The sequence below is a fragment of the Strix aluco genome, chromosome 2 (genome assembly GCF_031877795.1).
Source record: "Strix aluco isolate bStrAlu1 chromosome 2, bStrAlu1.hap1, whole genome shotgun sequence".
In the NCBI taxonomy this organism is placed as follows: Eukaryota; Metazoa; Chordata; class Aves; order Strigiformes; family Strigidae; genus Strix; species Strix aluco.
The window spans coordinates 5,144,457-5,167,266 of NC_133932.1; the positions used below are offsets into that span (position 1 = coordinate 5,144,457).

Genomic DNA, 22,810 nt, shown 5'->3' on the forward strand with positions numbered 1-22,810 from the left:
TTCTTTGTTAAGATAGTAGGGGTTTTATGTCTGTGGACTTCAGCACTGAAAGCTATATGATGCAGTATGCACTTCTTTTCTTATATACTTCCTGATAGCAAAACCTCAGTAACTGAAAGAAGAAAATAACTTTAGCTGCTGTTTAAATTAAGGCTTTTTTCCTTCCAACAACTATTTAACTTCAGTAACTAACTCTTTGAATAAAGCTCTCTGCTGAAGAATCAACACACCCTTTCAAAGGAAGCATCAGAACTCAGGGAAAGGTCTTAGAGGCTGTTCATGAGGTGAAGGGCAGAGATGGCACTTGAAGTTTCAAAATTTAGTGGTGTTTGGGGCCTTTGGAAAAAAATTTTTAACTTTCAGAGTGATATGTACAATTTTTTGAAGTGCTTTACTCTTGGGACTTCAGAGCTGTGTTCAGAGGCCTATCTTACTGTAAGAAAGGATTTTTTTTTATTCCAGATTTCACATTGTCTCCCTGTCACATTGCTTAAAAATTACTCTGTGCAGAAAATACTACCAGATATTTATTTTTTTTTATCATGGGGAAGAAAACATGTTCCTTTCTAAGCTCTTTTCTTTTATAAAAGCACAGAATCACTTTCCTTTAAATTTAAAGGAAAAATGTTATCCCAGGTCAGAGGCAAAAATCTTAACCTTCTGGCAAAAGACTGAAGTTTAAATTAGCTCTGGGAATCTGAAAATAATAGATTTGTTTTGTAGGCTGTGTTGGAGTTATAGACCTATCAAGTGAACAGTGCACATAGGGAGCAAGAGCACAGTCTTTGCACAGCCTCTGCTTTCTTGGCTACAGGAAAGAATTTGGGAAAAAGTTGGAAAATGGAAGACAACTAGTTGGTGTTACAAAAACATCCTGTGTTACTTGTAGTAATGTGGCGCCTCTGAATTCTCTGAAGACAGGGTCCTAATGATACTGTAACTTGTATTATGGTGTGTGTATATACTCAGTGTAATTTCTTGGTATCTAAATTACATATGACTTACGTTCCCTTTCCTTTCATCATGCTTTGTCTCTGTTTCAGTAAGTGAATTTTATACCTGAAGGGTTGTTTGAAAAATTCTTTTTTTATACGAAAATGTATTTCAGCCTTATTTCTGTAGACAAGTCCAGTCTCATAGAAGAGAAAAACCCTAAAGCTGTCTGTGTATGTGTGTGTGTGTTTCAGATTCATTCCAGAGTCCCCCCGCTGGCTTTACTCACAAGGCCGGCTGAATGAAGCAGAAGATGCCCTCTACCTCATTGCGAAGCGGAACCGCAAGCAGAAGTGCACTTTTTCATTAAAACTCCCAGCAGAGAGGAGCTCCAGAGAGGCTGGCAGCTTCTTGGATCTGTTCCGATACAAGATTCTCTTGGGACGCACCTTGATCATGATGTTTACCTGGTACTTGAAATATTTTGTAGGCCCTGCTGTGCTCCTGTTGTCTCTAAGTCTTTGAGAGAGCATGTTGCTGAGAATTGGCTCAACCTGCAGATTGTACTTAGTCTTAGCCTGTATTATTAGGGACACTGTACCTAAAAAGGATCCTTGTATTATAGTATTTCCTTAATGCATTTCTAACATGAAGCCATTTCTACGGTCTAGTTCTGAGGTGTTTTATCTTTGTGTTTCTGTCATGCTTCTTGAGTCTCAAAATAGTTGAGAACTACCTCTCCCTTTCTGACCCTGAAAGGCTGGTGAGATTAGTCATGCTGTCCTCCTCTTTGGCCTAGTGCTCTGTCAGTACTTTCAGTCACAAGAATTAGTCTTTGTTTTGTGTGTAAGGAGCCTGTTAGCAGGTGGGTGGCCTACCTTGTCTGTTGAATGTGTTTATTTTCTTAAGAGAAAGTGCTGCCAGTGCTAGCAGTTGCTGTAGGAAGGAGCAGGAACCCATGATGCTGCCTCTAGTCATAAGTAGACGTTTAACTCCAAAAGTGCCTGTTTTTTTTCAGAGAGCTCTGCTAACCCTGAGCTCTTTTGCTGCTTCTTTGAAATAAACCTTATGTGTGATGTGGTAAGTGAGTCTTCTGGCATTACTGTTCATACAGTTGTTTTTATAATGCATATATTTGGAGAAGATGTATTGATTAAGAAAAAAAACAAATGGCATTATTTTTGTCAGCAGATAACACAGAGCTGTTTTCCTGTTGCTTTTCCAAAAGCTTGCTACAGAATAGTTGATTTTTCTGTTCCTTAAATGAGAATTGCTGATTTCCTGCAGAATGAATTAGTGACATGTTCCTTTCCTCTCTGTAAAGATGACAGCCAGTCAGGGTTACAAAAGAAAAATAAAAAAATCAGAGTTGGAAAATGGATAAAACTGCACCAGGATGTAGAAATTAAAAGAAGGTGAAGTATCATCTGAACTGTTCGAGAAGGTGTTTACACACAATTGGAAAAGTATGGATGCAAGTGAAACCTCATAAAAACAAAAAGGGCAATGACATAATTTCTCAAGTCGAACACAATCATGATCATATTTTAACTTTATTCTGGTTTATGCACGTTCTTATGTGTAGTCTTAAGTTTAACTGAGGATTTGGGTCTGTGCAGAGACAAAAATAGTTTCTTTACCTAGACAGCATCGTACATTTGTAGAGAAACATTAGACTCATCTTCTGAAACGCTAAATATAGTTTGCAGTGTATTGTGTCAGACCAATGCTTTGATTTTGCAGGCAAAGCAGCAACTCTGATTTTTGTTCTTTTTCTGTCTTTTGCAGGTTTGTGTGCAGCTTGGTTTACTACGGTCTTACCCTTAATGTGGGTGACTTAGGTGGAAGTATTTATGCCAATTTAGCCCTTTCAGGGTTGATAGAAATCCCAGCGTACCCAATCTGTATTTACTTGATTAACCAAAAATGGTAAGTATGAAATTTATTAACCCATTCAGGGTTTTGTGTTGTTACAATTTTTCTCAGATAGGTTTCCTGTATATTGCATTCTCCTAGTTTATATCCGTTGTGTGGGGCTTCCTGCTTCAGTTTGAAAGTGCCAGTGATACATCTTTATTTCAAATAACAGTTTAGCTTGTTCTCAGTAGCTCACTCACTGATGAGCCATCTAAATTTGGCTCGGAGATGAGGCTGATCTCTTAGATCAGTCGAACCTCGCTGTGCTGACTCCATGCTAACACGAGATGGCGTTCTTCCCACCTCTGTCTCCTAATCCCCATTCTCGCTGTTACCTCAAAGCTGTTGCAACTAAACTCAACTGAAGCTGTCGCGTGGTTTTGTGTAATAGCTGCTGTGTGCACTAGCATGTGAGCAGAGCTGTTGATTCAGATATTTAGCCTTTTCCTGAGCCGTGATACTCTGGACAATGTCTTTCACTTTTTGTAGAATTCACCTCCCAATCTCTTCTCTACATGTCTCCTGAGGAGCTTTACAAACGTGCACACACAGTGGGAAGCAAATCAAAATCCTAGAAATTGTCAGCTGCTGCATAAAGACTTCTTGGTGCTCGTTTTAAGAGTGCAGTAGAAGCTTGTTTAAAAGCAGCGTGAGAGGAAGTGTTTGTGGGAGATGGCGTTCAGAATTTCCAACTGCAAATAGAGACAACGTGAATTTAGAGGACTCATTGCTCTGGAAGCTACAGATCTAATGCAGAATAAAGCTTTGTTATCCTTGCACATCAGGTTTGGTCGGAAGCGAACACTGAGTGCGTTTCTGTTCCTGGGAGGATTGGCTTGTCTTATTGTCATGTTTCTTCCTAAAAAGAAAGGTAAATATTTCCTCTTATTTCTGAAGTATGCGATAAGAATTGGTAAACACAGCATCCTACAGCCTAAGAATGTGATGGTTGCCAGTAGATTAGGCTCATATTACATGTGAGTGTCAATTTTTGAAGCCAGAGAAGCTAAGTCACAAAAAGTATAAGCAGCAACCTTCCCAAGACCTTAAGGAAAGCTTGTTAGAAAGGTTTGGAATTGAACTTTTGTCTTTGGATTCTGCCTTTTACTTCTGATCACGCCAATCACTTCTTTCCAGTGTTTGTGACTTACCCCATGAAACGTCATTCTTTGTGATTATCTCCATTAGCTAAATGATATGTCAGTGTAAGTAGTACCCAGGCAACTTGTATGTATCTCTCCAAGTGAAAGACCAATGTCAAAAGATCCTAAGAATTGAATTTTGGGGCAAGTTTCTATCTTTTCCTCACTGCTCTGTAATGTTCAAGACTGGTGTGATTGTAGTATTAGTAATGTGGCACATAACTTACAGTTCAGGGAGCATTCTGAAAATCTTCTGAAGCAAGGGGTGTTTAAGAAATGTGAAATGAATTGTCTTTTTTGTAAAGACACACTAATGTTCCTTCATTTTCGAATGGTTTTCAAAATAATGGAAGCAAAATTGCACAGTGAGCAATTTTTCATTTTAAAACGAGATATATAAATTCATCTTGGCTTGTAAGATCTGTGCATGTATAACACCTGTCATGAGGAGAGAAAATGCTTCGAACATTCGAAGCGTGATTCAAAAAGATTAAACATTTATGATGAGAGAGTGCATAAGTTGCTCTAGATGAATCTAATAGGTAAAACTTTTTTAAAGGGGTGCAACTCAAGTTTCCAGAAGTATTCCAGATGCTTGAGCCTAGACACTCTGGTTAGGCTGGTAGCAGTCATCAAGCAGTTTTTGCATATCAGTCCAAGTATAACATGTGAAAAGAAAGATTTTCAGAGGACAGAACTGCAAGACTGCAGGAAATCAGCTGTGTGCTGAGCTGCCAAAGTCAGCCAGGAGTAAGGTGCCTTAGGAAGTGAAATGGTTAACTGGCCAGAAGCAAGCACCTGTCTCTACTGAGCATGATTTGTTCAAAGCAGTAACGGCTTACGCTGTAGCCTTCCTTCCTTGGGAGGTGTTTAATGCGTGTTCTGATGCCCAGTATAAGTGAATAAGCACTGGTTGTTCTGACAAAACTGAGCTGGATGGGATATTTGGTATGTTCCTTTACAGTGTTTTTCTGTCTTTGGTTTTTCTTCCAGAGTAATAATGTTAGAAACGTGTTACACTATGGAAATGACACTGAATAGGGCTCTTGTTACTAAAAAAACTTGCTCGCTTTTGAAAAACGTGTCCGTTATTCTTTTCTTCAACTTATCGAGAGAACTAGTTTAGTATTGTGTTAGTGGTAGACTCAGAAAATGTTGAGTTTTAGTTTCAGCGTTTACTATGTTTATAGGATTTTTATCTTACACTTCTAAAATTTGATGCTTTAGTAGAGCCTTAATGCGGAATTTTAGTGCTTTGAAGATGATGATTATTGTAACACTGAGGACAAGGAAAGGAAAACTCAGTTCCTCTTTTTGCTGGTACTGAGCAATAGTTCCATTCCGTGGTCTCTGGAACACAGTTTTTCTATTGGATTATATTTAATAGAATGGACACAATTTTGGCCTAGTAGCAAGTCTGATGTGAATTTAAAATCAATTTTTTTCAGTTATTTTTTCACAGTAGAGAGTTTTCCTCTTTGTACAAATTTGATTGCACAGGTAAAGGTAATAAATCTGTAGACACAGAATATAAATTATGTTGGATGGTTCCTGCTATTGCCACCTAAAAGAAGGCTTCTTGGATTCTCCTGAGTTTTTAGAGTTCTGAAGGTACAGATCACCTCTGACAAATCCTGTCCTTTAATAGAAGAATGCTTGGCTGTCATAGCAAGTTCTTCAGCAGATTCCTTTTCACTCCATACTGTTGCGTGATTGAAATTATGACGGAGATGTATTTAAGTGCCTTACAAGGGTCACATTTTCTCTGTCAGATACTGGAGTGTTTGCAGTGGTGAATAGTCGCTCTCTGTCTTTGCTGGGGAAACTGACAATCAGTGCTGCATTTAACATTGTCTACATCTACACGTCAGAACTCTATCCCACAGTGATCAGGTAACACAAGTTAATTTTAAGGTCTTTGTTTTCTGGTTCTCTTACCTGATCACCTTCTACTTCTCTACTTTTTTTCTATTAAGTATACCTTTTCATAGTTACATAAAATGATTATCTGTAGTTTTGTATGCTAAATTTCTTCCCTTATCCTCTTCTCACTTCCTCTTCCCTCAAATTTGCAGTGTTCTCTTCAGACTAACCATATTCTTTATATAACAGTAAAATAGTCCTTTGGCTGCTTGGTATGCTCACAGTCCTCTCTTCGCTGATGAGGATAGCAATAGTATTGCTGATATTTATTTAATGAGTGATATTTGTAACTTTTTCTGTGCTTTATAAACCAGACAACTCTATTAAACATTCATGCTTGCTTAACCAGCAACACTGAAGATGGCTGGCTAATAAGCTTTGTAGAAGTAACTTGATGCTTTGTAGGCCATATGTAAGCAACAGTAAGTGTTCACTCACTAGAGGCAGAAGTACCCCGTGCTGGTGCTGACAGAGCAGACAAAAGCAACTCTCATATGGGTGCAATTTTTAATAGATATTTTAACCACGTATTATTGTCGATCATCAGCCACCAGTGAAACTATACTGTGGGATTTTAATGAGCAAACCTGCTGATAAATTGCATTTGGATAAAGGAACTTAGCCAAAGTTTCAGGCAGAGACAAGATGCTTTAACTGAAATAGCACTTTTTTTTCTCTATATATGTGTATGTATGTTAGAATTCTGAATATGCAGAGGATTTTTGCTTCTCTTTAAGCACAAAACATATGTTTTAATTCCTGTCTTGGGAAGCTTTCAGTTATGTTTGACTTTTCTTTGCCAGTTCATGTGGTCAGGGTCACGACTGAGATTTATTTTTTTCCTCTCAGTGGCATTTTTGAAAAGTCACAATTTCTCCTGTGCACATGTCACTGATTAATGATTTTTGTTTTCTTAGGAACGTTGGAATGGGTGCCTGCTCCATGTTTTCCCGTGTTGGTGGAATCATTGCTCCTTTCGTCCCTTCACTGGTTTGTCTGAATTTCCCACTGTTATGTATATTTTAATTTTGTGGCTCTGATGTATCAGAGGCTTAAAGAGGTCGGAATATTTTGGATAAGTTATGTGTATAAACTAAGATATGTAAATAGTGTGGCTTAACAGTATTGTGGTAGGTCGAAGGCATTGTGATATAATCTGTGTGAGTAGACAAAAACTCAACATTACTTAGTTCAGAAAGTGTTTTAGCCCTGTAAAGAATTTTGGGACTTAGCTAGTGGACTTCAGCGATACAGTGATTTCAAAATACCAAGATGGCAGTACTCAATTTTAAAACCTTAAGCGAGCTATAGCAAAAACCCCATGTAGTCAAAAGGTCTACTGCATCAAGATAAAGCATATGGGCTCAATAACTCATATTTCTGAGAGTAAATTGGTTTTACTGTCAGTGCACTTCACTGAATATCCATGGATTATAATTATCAGCAAAGTGCTTTATCTTTCAATTAAGGAAGATGAGGTGTAGACCTAATATACCAGCGAGGTTTTTGGACAGAAACTTCACAGCAGTCTGTCAAGGCAAAGAAAAATTCTAAAGAATGAAACATGGGGATGATACTGTTATTTTGCTCTATAGTCTTATGCCTATGCAGGTAAAAGAGTGTGCCAGTTTCTCACACAAAGTGCGTGCTGAGGTCAAGTGACAATTCCTTTAATGCGACAGATTTCATCTGGAATAACTTTCCTCTGCTATTTGCCATCTTACGTCAGGCAGAGGGCTAGCAAAAGGGCAGATGAGCACAGTGAGCCTTGTAATCTGCAGAATGAAACACTGGGGAGGTGAGAGTGTGAGCACCTCTAGGGTACAACAGGCAAAGCCAAGACTGGTGCAGGTCTCCCAGGCAAATTTAAGAGACAGCTTTTATGTAGCGGTTGGGGCATCCATTATGTTGTATCTAGCAGAGATTTGGCACTGCAGGAGACCTAAAGCTTGGATCATCCCATTTTAAGGGGTACCATGGAAGTGAAGATAGCTCTGTTTTACATAACAAATGAACATTGATTTGAAGAAAGAATTAAGAATTTTTGTGGTTTGGAATTTCAGCTGTTTTAATGCATTTTCAGTATCTCGTCTGGTGATCTTATAAAAAGGATGGAAATGTGAAAAGTTAGTTGCTGAGATGAGAGATGAAATATTGCTCTTGTATTTGATCACAGCCTGTTTTCTCAATTTGGAACTGCTCTTTACTATACGAAGTGATTTTTTGAAACAAACAGTGAAACTCTTGCCTTTTTTTAGCTGAGCCTGCTTTATCAGACATCTGAAAGTGAATGTACACATTTTGGAGCTATATTGTAGATGACTCATACTTTTGCACACACCTTTGCCCAGTGTAGTTTTGTAACAAGCCATGTGAAAACAGGGACAGGCACCAAAGGAGGAGTATAAACATTATTTAGGCTGTCAGGTATGATGACAGGAAGACCAAAGCTTAATTGAAGCTAAAACTAGCAAGGAACATAAATAGGGATTCCATCAGCTAAAGGAAGTTTAGAGAAAATGTTTAGCCCCTTGTTGAATGGGATGGACATGCTATTGGTGGATGAGATGGATTAAGCTGAAATACTTAACACTTTTGCTTTAGTCTTCATAGGCAAAGCCTGACCCCAGGACCCATATCAGCACAGTTGAGGAAGCAGAGGGCCAGCAAACAGTGGAGGAGCAGTAGGTTCAAGAACACTGAAAGCAGAAAGCTTTCCATTTCCATTCCCTAAGAGGTGGTAAAAGAGCTGGCTGTGATAGTGAGGCAAGTGTCTGTCATCTGTGATAAGCTGTTGTTGTAGAGAAAGGTTACTGATAACTGTGGGGAAAAAAAGCTAATGCTACATGAGTCTCTAAGATCAGAAGGTGGATTCAGCTGCTCAGCCTCGGTCTCTGGGAAGATCATGGGACATGACCTCTCAGAGTCTGTTTCTGAGCATGTGAAGGCCAAGAAGGTAATTAAGATCAGTGAATGTGAATTTATTAAGGACAATTCATTCTCAGCCAGTTTGATTTGGTAGTCAGCCATTTCATCACAGAAGGTAATACGGATGAGGAAAGGGAGGAGAGCGGGAAGGGCTTTTGTAAGGCTTTTGACACTGTCCCACAACATTCTTGTTTGGAAGCTGAGGAAGTGTGTCCTGGATGAAAGGAATATTAGATTGATATGTTGCATAGACCACCAGCCTCAAAGGGATAGCGACAGGCTTGGTATTTGGTGGGTGGTGATAAGTAGAAGATAAGACAGAATACATCCTCCTCATATTTTTAGGGGGTGCAAAATAAGGAATGATTGACACACCAAATGGTAGATCTTGACCCCAGTGGGACCTTTTGAGCCAACAGAAATCCCATGAAGGCTAACAAGAATAAAATTCGGTTTCTGGTGTGGACTAATTAGATGGTCAGTAGAGGCTGGGAACCAACTGGCTGAATAGCAGCCTTGCTGGAAGAGACCAGGGTACAACAGTGGATGACAAGTTAAAAGGGAGGTAGTAGTGTCCTCTCCTCACAAACAGGCAAACTTCACACTGAGCTACATCAGACCCAATTCAGTATGTGTTCCCTACCAGTTCTAGGGGGACGTTGAAAAGTCTGGGAGGGTCCAGTGGAGGGTAACCAAGATGGTCAGGGGCCTAGAGCACATGGCTTCAGATGAAAGCTTGAGAGAATATTGTACCTTTGACCTTCCCAGCAGTGTGGAACAGTTCAACAGGGGTCAGTGGCCACAGATTTTGGCTTGGGGGTTAGATAGGAAATTTAGAAAATACTTCTTTTGAGAGGCTTAATGCAGCCCTGGAACAGTCTACTCAGAGGGGGAATCACCATCCTTGGAGTTTTTTCAGTACTTGGTTACACAAAGCTATGACTGACCTGGCTTACTATTGGCTGTAGTCATGCTTAGAGTAGGTGTTTGGCCTGGATGACCTCAAGAGATCTTTTCGAACCAGCCTGTCTGTGATTCTGTAATATACCTTCCCTGCTACAAAGAGATGTTGCGTGTGTTAAAAAGTACATATGTTACGGACAAGAACTGAATATAAATTCAACAGGCATTTCTTTTTAAAGTCCATCCCAAAATCTGTGTGGATCTAATAGTATTGATAAGATACAATTGACAATATTGGTTTAAAAAAAAAAAGTAGGACTGATAACTTCTATGCTAAATATGAACATAACCTTTACAACCATTCCATCTGGCAAGCGTTAAGTACTTTAATATGCAGTATGAACTAGAGAGAACTGATCTCAACCTAACACTCTCTCTCCTTTTTTCCAGAAATCTGTACAGTGGTCTCTGCCTTACATTGTGTTTGGAGCGACTGGTCTTTTGTCTGGACTCTTAAGTTTATTGTTGCCAGAGACCTTAAACAGCCCTTTGCTAGAAACTATTTCAGATCTGCAGGTATGCTCGTACTGGAGGCTGGGTGATGAAGCCATGTCATTGCAAGCCCTGGATGGCTCACAGGTATATTCATTTTTTTTCTTAGTACTTTTCTGTTGTGTTTTTCAGCTGTCAGCTCGAATATGCCACTCTAAATAGATGGGGATAGCGATTCTTGGCCTGTGGAGAATAGGCCCCAAGGAGGTACAGAAGATAGTTTAGTAGCCTTACCATCACATCTGAAATGTTGTCTGGAAATGCAAGCTGAAACATAGCTGGGTTAATTCATCCCTTCAAGGCCAAAAGCTTACAATCTTTTCCTTTGGGATAAAGGACTCGGTGGTGTCTGTGCCTCTTTAATCTCTTAAGACGGATTGCTGCAGCATGCTTCATGCAAAGCTGGCCATTGAAGTTTGAGAAGCCTTAGATGCTAAAGAAAACAAGCCTGTTTGTGATGGGCTCTTTGCACGCTGTACTTCTGCCCTGACCTGCACTGGCTGTTCTGCAATGTCAGTTGTTAGGTCTATCTTAAAGAGCCTTTAAATGGATTAAAGCTAGACTAACCTCTGAGATCTACACCACTGTTGATTCTGGGAAGGAAATGAGATTTGCTGAAAACGTTGGAACTACAAAACTCCCAGGCATAAGCATAAATAAATGTGGCAGCAGGATGGTTTTCAGTGAGGTTTCCTTGAATATTGTTTTTTCATATCACTTCATACTTCATTTTGTCAAACTTCTGGACATCTCCTGAGGTGTGTAACATGTTCCAGTCCCGTGGAGGTTTTTTTACGTGGCTGCTCCTCTGTGAACGGAGTGGTATTAGGGAGAAGTAACTAGAGAGCTGGAAGCGGGTGTTAGAATTTGAGTAAGGTTTTAATGTTTAAATCCTGATCCCAGAATTTTAAGTATCAGTGGACTAATAAAAATTGAATAAGTGGTCAGAAGACTTGAAGGGCAACTCATAACAAAAAATGTTAGTTGTCCCATTTGGCTGAGATGAGACAGAATCCTTAAAAAACCTTTTACTTTCATTTGATTGGTTTTGATTCATTTTTGGTCAAGCAGTCTGAGATTCACAGGTAGTCATAAACTTTCTTTCACAGAAACCAGGGGGCAGAGTAACATTTATTTCTAGAATGAGAACAGTTGCTTCCTTTCAAAGGCTTCAACATGTTGCCTTGTTTACCAATTTTAGCTGTAATAATTTTTGACAGGACAGCAGAGTTTAGCGACAAAAGCATCCTTGAAGAAGGCTTGAAAGAGGCAGCCCTGAAACAATTTTATACTTTAGCTACTTTATATGCACATTTTATAAACATTTTTAACCATACTGGATAATGTGTTATGGCACCACACTGTTGCTGGCTATGCAAATCCATCATACACATTTACATCAAGTTTACACCAGCTGTTATTTTGGTAATTACATCATTATTACATCTTAACTGTGCAGATGGCTTACTAACAAAAGACAATTCTAGCAAACAGTGCAGGTGTTACAACTTAGAGGGGGGAAAGTCACATTTTTGTTTTCCTTTCTAACCAAGTAAGGTCAGTATTGCCCTTTGGGGTGACAAGTATTGTCTGTCTATCAGTATTTGCACAACTTGGTTCACTTATGTCAAGTAGTCTTCTCAGGTTTAAATCTTCCTTGCTTCTGGAGGCTTCTTAAAAATCCCAACCTGAACAGGATCTACAAAAGAAAAAAAACCCAAAACACCACTCTTCAGGAACACTTTTCTCCAGATAAAAATTATTGAATCCAAATGAAAAAGTCATTGGTTCAGTCCTGAAGTAAACCTGTAACTTCAGTGAGGTTGTATCTGGAGTGACTGTGACACATTAGGGGTTTATTTTAAAGCTCACAAAGAAAGTGCTGATAAAATGGAAGGCTGTTAAACATTAACCCTATTCGACAAGGCCATGGAGAGGTCTTACAAAGCTGCTGTAAGAAAGATGTAGAATTTATTTGGCATACGCTGAGTTCCCCCTGTGGAATCCATTGTCCTTTGTACCACTTTCAAGATAATGTGTTCTGGTTGCCCAGAATGGAGGTTTTGTCCCTATTAACATAAATGAATGTGATATTCAAGTTGGACAGCATCCAGTGATAGCCTGACTTTCCTCAAATAATTTTAGAAATCCAGAAAAAAGCATAACATGATTCCCTTTATATCTTCTGACAGGTCTTAGTGCTCAAACTGTTTGAAATTCCTTTGCAGTTAAAGCACATTGCTGTAGCAAAACTCCTCTGAAGACAGATCTAAAGCTACAGATTTTGCTTGCATGGTACTGTCAGTCAGAAACATGATTTCCATTTCTCTATTTTTCACCCTCTGTCTCACCCTTCTTCACATATGACTAGGCAGGCAGAAGTCTTAGGGTGGATGCAAGCATACTGGGAAAAAAATCCTAAATATTCAAACTAGATTGAGTTTATACTAGCAAGAGACTCTTTTTAACTGGAATAATTTCTATCAGTTCCATGGAAAAATGCTACACTGTCCAAATAAAAACCAATTAGCTGTAATAGCTGACTTTAGTTTGTGTATATGATATAAATTGTTGTTAAAAGGACTCTGGGTGGAGTAGGTATGACTAAGACAGGGAGTTTACTTTCTGAACATATGAATTGGTAATGTTTTTTCCCTTTTCTGTAACACCTTTAGTTAGTATTGCAGGGGGGATCTTTTTAATTAAACGTGCATAGGAAAATGCCCACGCCATGCATGGAGAAGTAATAATTCAGGATGGGGAAGCTTTTACCTAATCAAGTAATCTGTGTCTTCTGAGCCTCTGTTTCCAGTAGCTCACCACAGAGTAGGGACCTTAGACTTAAATTAAGAAAGCTGAGTAGATTATCACTTCAGAACCATTCTAGCCAGTCTCTCTCCTGAATGTATTCTCTAGTGTATTCATGGAGCAAAGAAAGTCCATCCACTAGAAGCCTATCTCTTTTTAAAGAGATTTTGAAGAACCAAGGACACAAACCTTAATTCACATAATGTCTTTCACAAAGCGTTAACACAGTGATTTGACCCGCCTTTTCTTACTTTTTTCTCTACCAGCATTCCAACAGAGGTGTAGTGGTTCGTGTTTATATATTTTGAAATTGATTCAGTGGCTTCTGCGCTAACAGATGACTTCATTTTTGTTTCTAGTCTGGAGACAAAGACAGTTCTGCAGGGAGTGGAAGTGAAGATGAGGAGTTTTATGATGCTGATGAAGAGACTCATATGATCAAGTAATGAAAAGAAGAAACACTGGCCTATTTATGCCTTTTCTTACTTGTCCAGTCAGTCCAGCTGTAAGACGAGTACTGGGGACCTCGCCTGTCAGGGAATGTAATTGGGCAAGTGCCTGTGTTTTTCCTGACTAGGAGAAGGGTTTGAGTACTGTTCAGACTAATGACACCACTGATGCTCTCCGTACGAGACAGCCATTCAAATTGTGGTTCACATGAACGGACTGCATTTGAAGCCAGGTGAGACAGCAAGAATGGGATGATGCATTTCTGAAGCCTAGGAAATTACCTACGCTTACACAGATTTGGACAGATCATCAGTGCACATGTTTGTATTTTATTTTCAAGGTGGTTGATTTTGATTCAGCATAAATTGGTAGACATCCACTTTTTTTTTTCTGTGGAGTGAAAGTGGTCACAGAATGTGCTGTGTGCTACTCCAATGGGAACAAATTCCTGAAACTATATGTTAAAATGGCTTCTGCCTATTGAATAGGGGAGAGGCAACTGTGAACATAACGTTTCTCTCTCTTACCTGTATAGAGTCACAGGGTGCAACGGGTTAGTCATGAGCTGTGCATTAACTTAGGGATAATGGAAGGCTGGGAGGAAGAACTGCGGAAAAGAGCAACCATAAAGCCTGGAGACTTAAAGGACACGACTGATTTCCCCCCCCCCCCCCCCCCCCCTTTTAATCTGCCAAGCATTTTCTTGGGCTGTCTTACACATACGTGTGCCACATGTTCCCCACATCTCAGCACTGCTGTTTATAGCTTTGCCTATTTTACCTTGTCTCACTTTGCTATAAATATTGAAGCTCAGCAACTTCTCTGTGCAGTGAAATAGTTCTGTGAAGGGTATAATTTCATGGGTGGGACATAGGTGAGGTATTTATCACATACTGTGTGTGTGAGGTGTGTGTTAGAATATATAGCTCATTTTTCCAGACCTATCTGTGTCTTTATTTCTGGAAGAAACTTAACTCTGAAGCGGTAAGAGGAACTATGGGTTGCTGTTACACTTTGGGGGTTATTGCCAAGAAGCTGCTAGTATTTATTTAATCTTGTGTATAGATAAAGTTCTCATTTGAAAAAAAAAAAAAAAAGGCAAACCTCTTTGAGACAGCATCTGGTTACTTGATGTTGTTTCTTAACCAGGTGCTTGCTCAAACACTTGGTTACTTGACCTTGTTGAGGAAGACAACTTCACTGTCCTGTTTACACTGAACTTTCTGTAAGTGCTTCATTAGAGGGATGTGGAATCTTGAAACGCGAAACATGAACATATGAAATGTTCCAGCTACAAAGATGAGGCCTTACAATGATTCAGTTTTCTTGATTACATTGTCATCTTCATCCTCTAACCTGTGAGTTTCTATTTATTAAGATTGAGTTCCATAAAATGTTAGTTAGTCTTTATACTTGGAGTTCCTAGAAAAGTGCCACACAATGGCAGCAAGTGTATCATCAAGCTTGCTAGCCATTTTTGTGGATGTTAGACTAAAAATTGGATTTAAAAAAAATCAGCTGACTGCTGAATATTTTCTGGTTAAACTGGGAAGTTCCTTTACTCTGAAAGGAAGTGAAAGTAAGCAGCATCTGAAGTTTGCAGCTAGCTGCTTAAACTTTGTTCACTGGGAACTGTAATGCTGAGCAAAGTCCAAGTACCCTGGTTGGTGCAGAGGGCAGCCCAGAGACTGCAAATTCACACATGCAGTACTCCCACTTGGCCTGAACTTGATCCAGGCATTGACTGTGAGCAAAGTTGGGAACTTCAGTCCCTAGGGACAATGTGTCAGTATTGTGATTTTTGCCTGTGTTACAAGCTTCACTAGAAGAATTCCAGCCTGCAGCCTTCACTTTTTTTTTTTCCCCCCAGACTGTTGAATAGTTGCTGTAGATGTGGCAGAGCACTTCTAAACCCAGCTGGATAGTCTTTCTGCCTTATTTGGCCCTTTTGTATGCAAGAAAATTCCTCCAAATAAGGTACTTGGAAATACTTGGATAGGTTGAATCTATTTGCTCAAAGAATTTTTTTAGTTTTGCATTCACATTTTGAATTATGGACAGCTGGAAAAATGAGTTTTTGTTGCTGATGGCTTCTAAATAAATAAAACCTGCTCACTTAGAAGCAAACTGTGGTAAGCCTGGCAGTATTAACATGCTGCCAAAACCCAACAGTTATTTTTAAGTATTTGCTGCCTCAGTCCCTCTTTGGACAGTAGGTGGAGTAAGTCACCTGAGAGGCAGACAGGAAGGGTTAGCTTTCCTCCCTCCGTAGTTTTACTATCAGTATCTGCCACTGGCAGCCCTGGTCATGCCACAGAACACCTCAACATAATTTTCATTAGAACAGTAGGATGCTATAATGGTTCAGGTGAAGGATATCACTCGTTGCGGGACCTGAGCTGGATTTTTGTGACAGTCATCAACTTATAATTCAACTTACCCCTCCACTAATGCACTTTTATATCTTAAGTCTACATCTGTAAAATTGAAAAAGCAGGAGTGAAGAAAACATCAGCAAATTTTTTTGTCATAAAAGCTGCTGCCCTTTTTTTAACCTCAAATCTGTGCCATGTTTGCACCTTTGGAATTTTAAAGGGCAGCATCTTTTCTGTCAGCCATAGGAATTCTCTATTTTCCCTGGCCAGTTAAATCAGAAGTTTTATAGGAGTGAATGCCTTCAGGAGAAGCTCAGCAATGCAGTATCAGTCTTCTTACAATTACTTGCTGACCTCCTTTGTGTTCTGAAGTCCAAATCCGTAGGTGCATTTAGTTTCTTTTCAGAGAGAAGAACTGGCTTTCTGACGATCACTTTTTTCTTACCTATAGAGTGTAGTGCTTTAATACTCAGATACTTGTGCTATATGTAGTGTTCATGGGGGAGAGATGCTGCACAGTGTTTTGTAGCCAATGTGGTCAGCATTTTCTGTGTCTAGATGGAGCATTATGGCTAAGCAGAAGTTGAACTGTGCATGCTGTTATGGGTCTCACAACCATGTTACTTGAAAGCCCAAGTCAGGAGGTCAGGGAGAACCTGTGACTTTGAAGTTATATATCAGCAGTTTGCGTAGGCCCAACTGATAAATCTCAGTGTTTGGGCAGTAAGTTTGCCCTGAGGAGCTACTGGAGAGCAGAGGCTGATGCAGAACTAGATAGATCACTGTTTGTGACACTGTAATGCTAAGAGTCTGAGACCCAATATCCTTTCTGCAGTTGAGTGAAATACAACCACCTCATCCCATATTTTTTGCTAGAGTAGGTTTGTATACTAAGCAGCCTGCACTGTTAACTGTTCTTTGTGTTGCACAGGCGCTAGAATACCTACCGTGAAGATGGGAATTCCTTCCCTGGATTGCTTTGCTTTTGTAGCTGTCATTTTTTTTCAGCCCACTCACTTAGTGGGGCCTATGCTAGAGATGAGAGAGGCTTTCCCATGCTGCTCATTAGTCAGATCTTAATACTGCCTTAGGGCATAGATCTTCTGTTTGGGATTCTGCTATCTGGGGACCTCACAAGTGATACTTGAATACATCTTGAAGTGAAGGAGAGTGACAGGTACGTGAGACAGCATGGCAGAGAATTAGCTGGAGGTAGTCGAAAGAATAGAGGATTCAACAGAAACACTATAGGGCAAGGGTAAATGAAAAGACAAGATAGTAGCCATTGGGTGGAAATACCCTTCTTGCTGCTTGTGTTGACTTGAAGCTTCTCCTTTCAGAGCTAGCACTGGTTCCAGGACGTCCTACTGGAGACACCAGTTTCATTTCCTTTTTAATGTCAACTTTGTTCAGCACCACTACTTTAGTGATGAAACAGCTCTTTTGATCAATATAAAATGTGGCATGCTTCAGTTTTCTTTTGGACTCAGTTTTTCTATGAAATGGCATGTCACTAAAGAGAATGCTGTATCAATGCTCATCATTTAATTTGCCAGCTTCCCTTTAGAAAGACAGGAAGATTAGACTTATTTGATGCATTTTGTCACACAACTTCTTGTGAAGTGATACTTCAGTCCTCTAAAAGGATTTTACTACTTGGCTATTTTTGATAGGCTGAATAGAATAGGGAAGTGATTTGACAAGTTTCTTCTTTTAAACTACTTCCCCGGAGAACAAAGCTAGTGCTCTCCATTTAGGGATTGGGAAAGTGCTGTTCAGAGACTCACTGACACATCAGAAACTTAGAAGCTTGGTGTTATAGGGGAGCCACAGATGACTCGGTGTTCAGGTCAGGGTGCTGAGTGAAGAACACATCCACACCTCCCCAGAGACACCAAATTAACGTGGAGCAGGTTGTAGCTAGTTGCCATCTTTGTTACAGTCAAGGCTTTAAGGACTGCAGCCACGGGCTCCTCTGCTCACAGTTAACAGCCCACGCCAGGGTTTCCAGACAGTATGGATGTACTGAAGTTAGCAGAATATCCTTTGCAGAACCATGGGGAATGCAGTTGACCCCTACATTTTCCAGCCTGTTTCACCTAAGCACATAAAAACAGTTCATAAGAGAATGTTTTTGTTGTACCGAGGAAAAGGGGAAAGTGAGGAAACAAACTTTCTTTTAGTGAAAACTCTTGTTCCTGAGTCTTCTGCGTAATCACTGAATGCAGTTTTGGTTAGTATTGTTTTGTTTTAGTTGAAGGATGGTGTGCTATGTATACCTTTTCCCACCCTGTTAGAGCTTCTCTGATCATGCTCTTTAACACAGCTGAATCTAGGTATCTGTGCATGCAGGTTGTGAGCCTGGCAGTAAATATGTCAGAAAAGCCCAAGAGCCATGCTGTCATTTGACGGTGGAAGTTAGTCTGTCCTGGCACACTTAATGCCTGTGTCAGAAATGTCTATATTCAGCTCTTTACTAGACAGGAGACTTAGGGCATATTTTGAGTCTCACTGCTTGTATCTTACTACAAAATGTATTAAGTGGAAGAAAGATACCTGCACAAGAAACCATCTGTGACAGTCCAAAGTGTCAAATTGGAAGGCGAACAGAATTTTTCCGTGCTATGTATTTTTAATGCCTTGTCCAGTCTATGGTAGCCTTCAGATTTTCCAGGTGCTGCTGTTATTTAGGCCTAATAGAGCTGAGTAAAACTTTCACCCTGACAGTCTGAATTTACTGAACTCTCTCATCTTATTTTTGGTACAACTTGCTGTTTCTGTCATTCTAAAAAAAGCTCCTGTATTGCCTAATGGGGAGCAGATTTTTCTGTTCTGATTTTAAGTGCCTGTTTTATAAAAGTCTTCTTTAATTTACTCAGTCAACTTGATACGGGACTGTGTGTAAAGTAACATCATACAATTGGATTATATAAGTGCCAAAGGTGGTTTTTGCTGGAGAGCAATGGTCCAAAACTAGTTCTAGCTGCATTCATTTGGAATTCTTCCATGCAACCTGCTAAAACTGGTATTTACAAGCATCTCCAGAGCTTTAGGGGACAGAAAGAGGGACAGACCTTTGCTTGTCTTTCATAGCTCAGTTCGCTCAAGTAGCTTTTGTTTCTGAGAAACCAAAGAAGTTAAATGAAGGACTTAAGATAAAGTGTAGGTTTTGTAGAACATGCAGAATTTATATCATGAGACCATTATAGAGAAATCTACAGAGTCAGTTTGCTTCTGAGTTGCAAATGTCAAAGCTTACTGATAAAACCTGGTTAAAAACTGCACATTGGAATTTGTTAGTTCATTCATCAACCTTACAAATTAGCATTGCTAATAACAGCTTGCTTGGAGCTTCGTAGGATCTAGCAGATTTCTAGAAAATGCACAGTCTGTTTGAGGCATTGCTAGATAATAACGTCTAGAGTTTAAATCCCTATTACAACTAAAATTCACATTGTCAGCCCTATCATGGCTGCTTGTTTGCCAGTAAATAGGCAGGTGGCTAAAAGTTTGTGCAGCGAGATCTGGCTGCCCCCAGAAGAATGGTATAAAAGAACAAATCTGCTTTCTCCAGTGTGCATGTGGAATGAAGCAGGACCATGGGGTGTCAGGATCCTCTCATATGCAGCAGGCTTATAGAATGGAGTATGTTTAAATAAGTACTTGCTCACCCTAATTTACAAAAGGTTTGCAGAGGAAACAGGTCTTTAGTACACGTGTTACTGCTTCCCACTGACACATCTGAGGTGCTCACGTTATACCTATTTTATCAGGAGGCAGGCAAAAAGTATGGCAGTAAGAAAACCTTTGCCAATATTGAAAGTTACATTTACTTAAAGATCTCCATGAGAGGTATCTGGCACATCTGTGTTCAAACAGTGGTTTTGAATGATAGAAACTTGATTGGGAGATAGGCATTTCTGATGTTAGTTTGTAGAAAACAAAAAATAATGTTGCAGACACTGAAAATTGTTATAGAGCAGATAACTGCTGGGTGATTTGTGATAAAAGAATTCATTGTGGTTCCTGTGATTTCAAGTATGCCTCTAAAAGGCTGGTTTCAAGTATTTGATCCTTGTCACTCCTCAAAGTCTAACCCAAGTTTTATTTTGTTCTTGTTAAAATTTGAGTAAGTCATGTAGAAATTGGAAGTATATTTTTCACATGGATACTTCTATTGCACTACCTTTCCTTCCCGAATCTAATAATACTTTGATTTTTTTTAAGCTACCTCTTTAAGTTGAGCTTTTTTGCCAATTTTGTATTTAATTGATTTTTAGGAAACTACAAAATATTTCCTTTTTTTATTTATGTGGGAATCCATGACTTAAAGACCACAAGTCCTCCTTCTCTTCTAAAGTTTCTCTTAAAGGCATTTTAATTTTAAATTTAAAAAGACTTAAGCTTTTGAAGGAGCTGAATAATTACACACTTAAAACATGGGTTCTTCTGTGTGTATAGTTTGCTTTCAGAAGGGCAAAAAAGCACTTAATTTTATACTAACCTCAGTTGAGGACATGACTTCTTGGGGGCAATGAAAAGTTTTGAGTTGGGGAGTTTTAATTTAATTTATTGCCAATTAAAGATCTTTTAGTTACCGGTTTTGGTATTGAAAGAAAAAATAAATAACACACTTAAGGAAAACACTGCTGCTTTCTTTTAGACACCACTCTTCCCTCTCTCCCCCATGCCTTCCCCCACCCCACGGTGGTCTCCGATTTCTTGGCTGCATGTGATGTTCAGTCCCTTCAGCAAGGCAACAGGCAGCACAGGAGGTTGGGATCAGTCTGGGCTTGCTGTTCTTTCACTGCTCCTTGTTTCTTACTCAGCTGCTCTCATGTGGGTTTCTCCACCAGCCGCAGTCCCTTTAGAGTTGTAGCTCCTTGCGAGTCTACTCTCAGCCTCTGCTCAGGCTATGATTTTCCTCTGGCATTTCTCCTGCTCAGCTGTCTCTCCTTTCAGCTCCTCTTGTGCTGGCATGGTCTTATCCTTTTTTCCTCCTACTGCTATAGCACTGTCATCTTTTTTTCTTGGCATTTACTGCCCTTTCTTAAACATGCTTTTGCAGAAGTGCCAGAAACTCCTCTGACGGTGCTGGAGTGCCGTGGGTCAGTGCCCACTGTGCCCAAGAGGCAGTGGACACTTAACTGAAACATGGGAGGATCCATCTGAATGTAGGGAAGAACTTTTTTACTGTGAGGGTGACGGAGCACTGGCACAGGTTGCCTGGAGAGGTGGTAGAGTCTCCATGCGTGGAGGTATTCAGAACCCATCTGGACATGGTCCTAGGCAGCCTGCTTTAGTAGGTGGCCCTGCTTGAGCAGAGGGTTGGACCAGATGATCTCAAGAGATCCCGTCCAGCCCCAGCCCATTCTGTGGTTTCTGTGCTGCCTGTTGCCAGCACAGGGCAGTCCCTGGCTTCTTCCCACACAGGACACCCTGCAGCCCCCTCACTACCAAAACCCCTGACAGTTATGCTCAGTGCGTGACTGTACAGGGTTTTCTTGCAAATCATGTCCTTACAGTTTGTGCTGACAGTTTTTGTGAGTGGGTAGTTGGTACTGTATTCCCTTTCTGTGTTATTGTTGTCTTAGGTCAAGTAAATGAAACTCCTAAGAATATAATCAGACATTTATAGCAAAGTTCTGTGTCTGGTTACATCTGTGTCCCTGTTGATTTCAGAAGACAGAATTTAGATCTCCACTTCACCAGAGGAGCAGCCAAAGGGGTAAACGACTTTCTTTCTGCTCAACCCTTCATCATCATGAAAACAAATCTTTGTATAGGCTCTAGATCCTGTAGATGTTGTATTGTTTCCTCGTGCCAGTTTAATCTGAACCAACAATCAAAAGTCCTTGCTAGGTGAGAGTTGGGTAACAGGAAAGTGGGAAAAGGGGGCGGGGGGTATAGATTCACTGCTTCAAACAAAAATCAAGTTGTATATAGTTGGTGTGTGTATTTTTAAATATTTAATTTTGATTACTTGAATTCTGAATGTTATGAGCCTTCCCACATTAAAATAAGGATTGATATGTTTCAGAAGTACTTTCTGTTCTTTAACTGTGTTAGTGTGCTTTTGTTAACTCAGCATTGTACTGCTGAAAACTGTTTAGAATACTTGATCTGAGAAGTCACAACTAAAGACAGCATAAGCTCTTCAACAATAGACCTTTTATGGTGGTATATTCATATGTTCTGTGAACAGCTGTTGGATCCATCTTTTTAAGATGTTCTTTGCCATAGGTGAGGGGCCATAACAAATGTTGAAAGACTAATTGCACTTACCTGTTCTGTTCTCTTAATGTATTTCCTATGCACACTGCCTTACCTGTATGTACTGTACTTCTCTGGAGGTATGAAAAGTATATCAGGTTTTTAATTTATAAACTGTAAATGAGATTTAAAAATAATTCTGTAATACTACATATTCACTGATGATATCTATCTTCTAAGAGAGGGTGATGGTGGTAAGCCCAGATGAATTTAGTCAAAAGTTAATATTGGTGGTCTTTACATTCACACTTAATTTCGGAATGATTTTGATCATTTGAAATGTGTTTTTTCTTTTAAGACTTTTGCAGGGGCTAACCTATGTTAGTAAGCCAACTTTAGGTGATTTGTAACAGCTCTGATACTGCCTCTGACTCATACAGTTCATACAATGTCTTTGTAACTTATTTTGTGCCTTTTTCTTCCCCTGACACAAAATCTCTCAATAAAAACAAGCCCTTTTGCAACACTGCAAACCTTTTTTTATTGTACTGATTTTTTTACTTGCCTGACCCTTTTGTTTTGTTTTCTGGAGGGGGCTGAAGTTCTCATAATAGAATAGATATTTATAACGAACTCTGCAGAAGAAAATTGACAAGGTGGAAAGCA

At 39.6% G+C, this 22,810-nt stretch overlaps 1 protein-coding gene across 1 annotated transcript in view; it reads left to right on the forward strand.

Annotated features, from left to right (window-relative positions):
* Positions 1–22,670, forward strand: part of SLC22A15 (solute carrier family 22 member 15) — a 42,383-nt gene extending 19,713 nt beyond the window's left edge. The window contains exons 6-12 of the mRNA XM_074808732.1: positions 1,188–1,403; positions 2,722–2,862; positions 3,636–3,721; positions 5,765–5,885; positions 6,833–6,905; positions 10,197–10,385; positions 13,466–22,670. Of these exons, the coding sequence (XP_074664833.1) occupies positions 1,188–1,403; positions 2,722–2,862; positions 3,636–3,721; positions 5,765–5,885; positions 6,833–6,905; positions 10,197–10,385; positions 13,466–13,552 (913 nt within the window). The 3' untranslated portion in view covers positions 13,553–22,670. The remainder of the gene's footprint in view (positions 1–1,187; positions 1,404–2,721; positions 2,863–3,635; positions 3,722–5,764; positions 5,886–6,832; positions 6,906–10,196; positions 10,386–13,465) is intronic.
* The last annotated feature ends 140 nt before the right edge of the window (positions 22,671–22,810 follow it).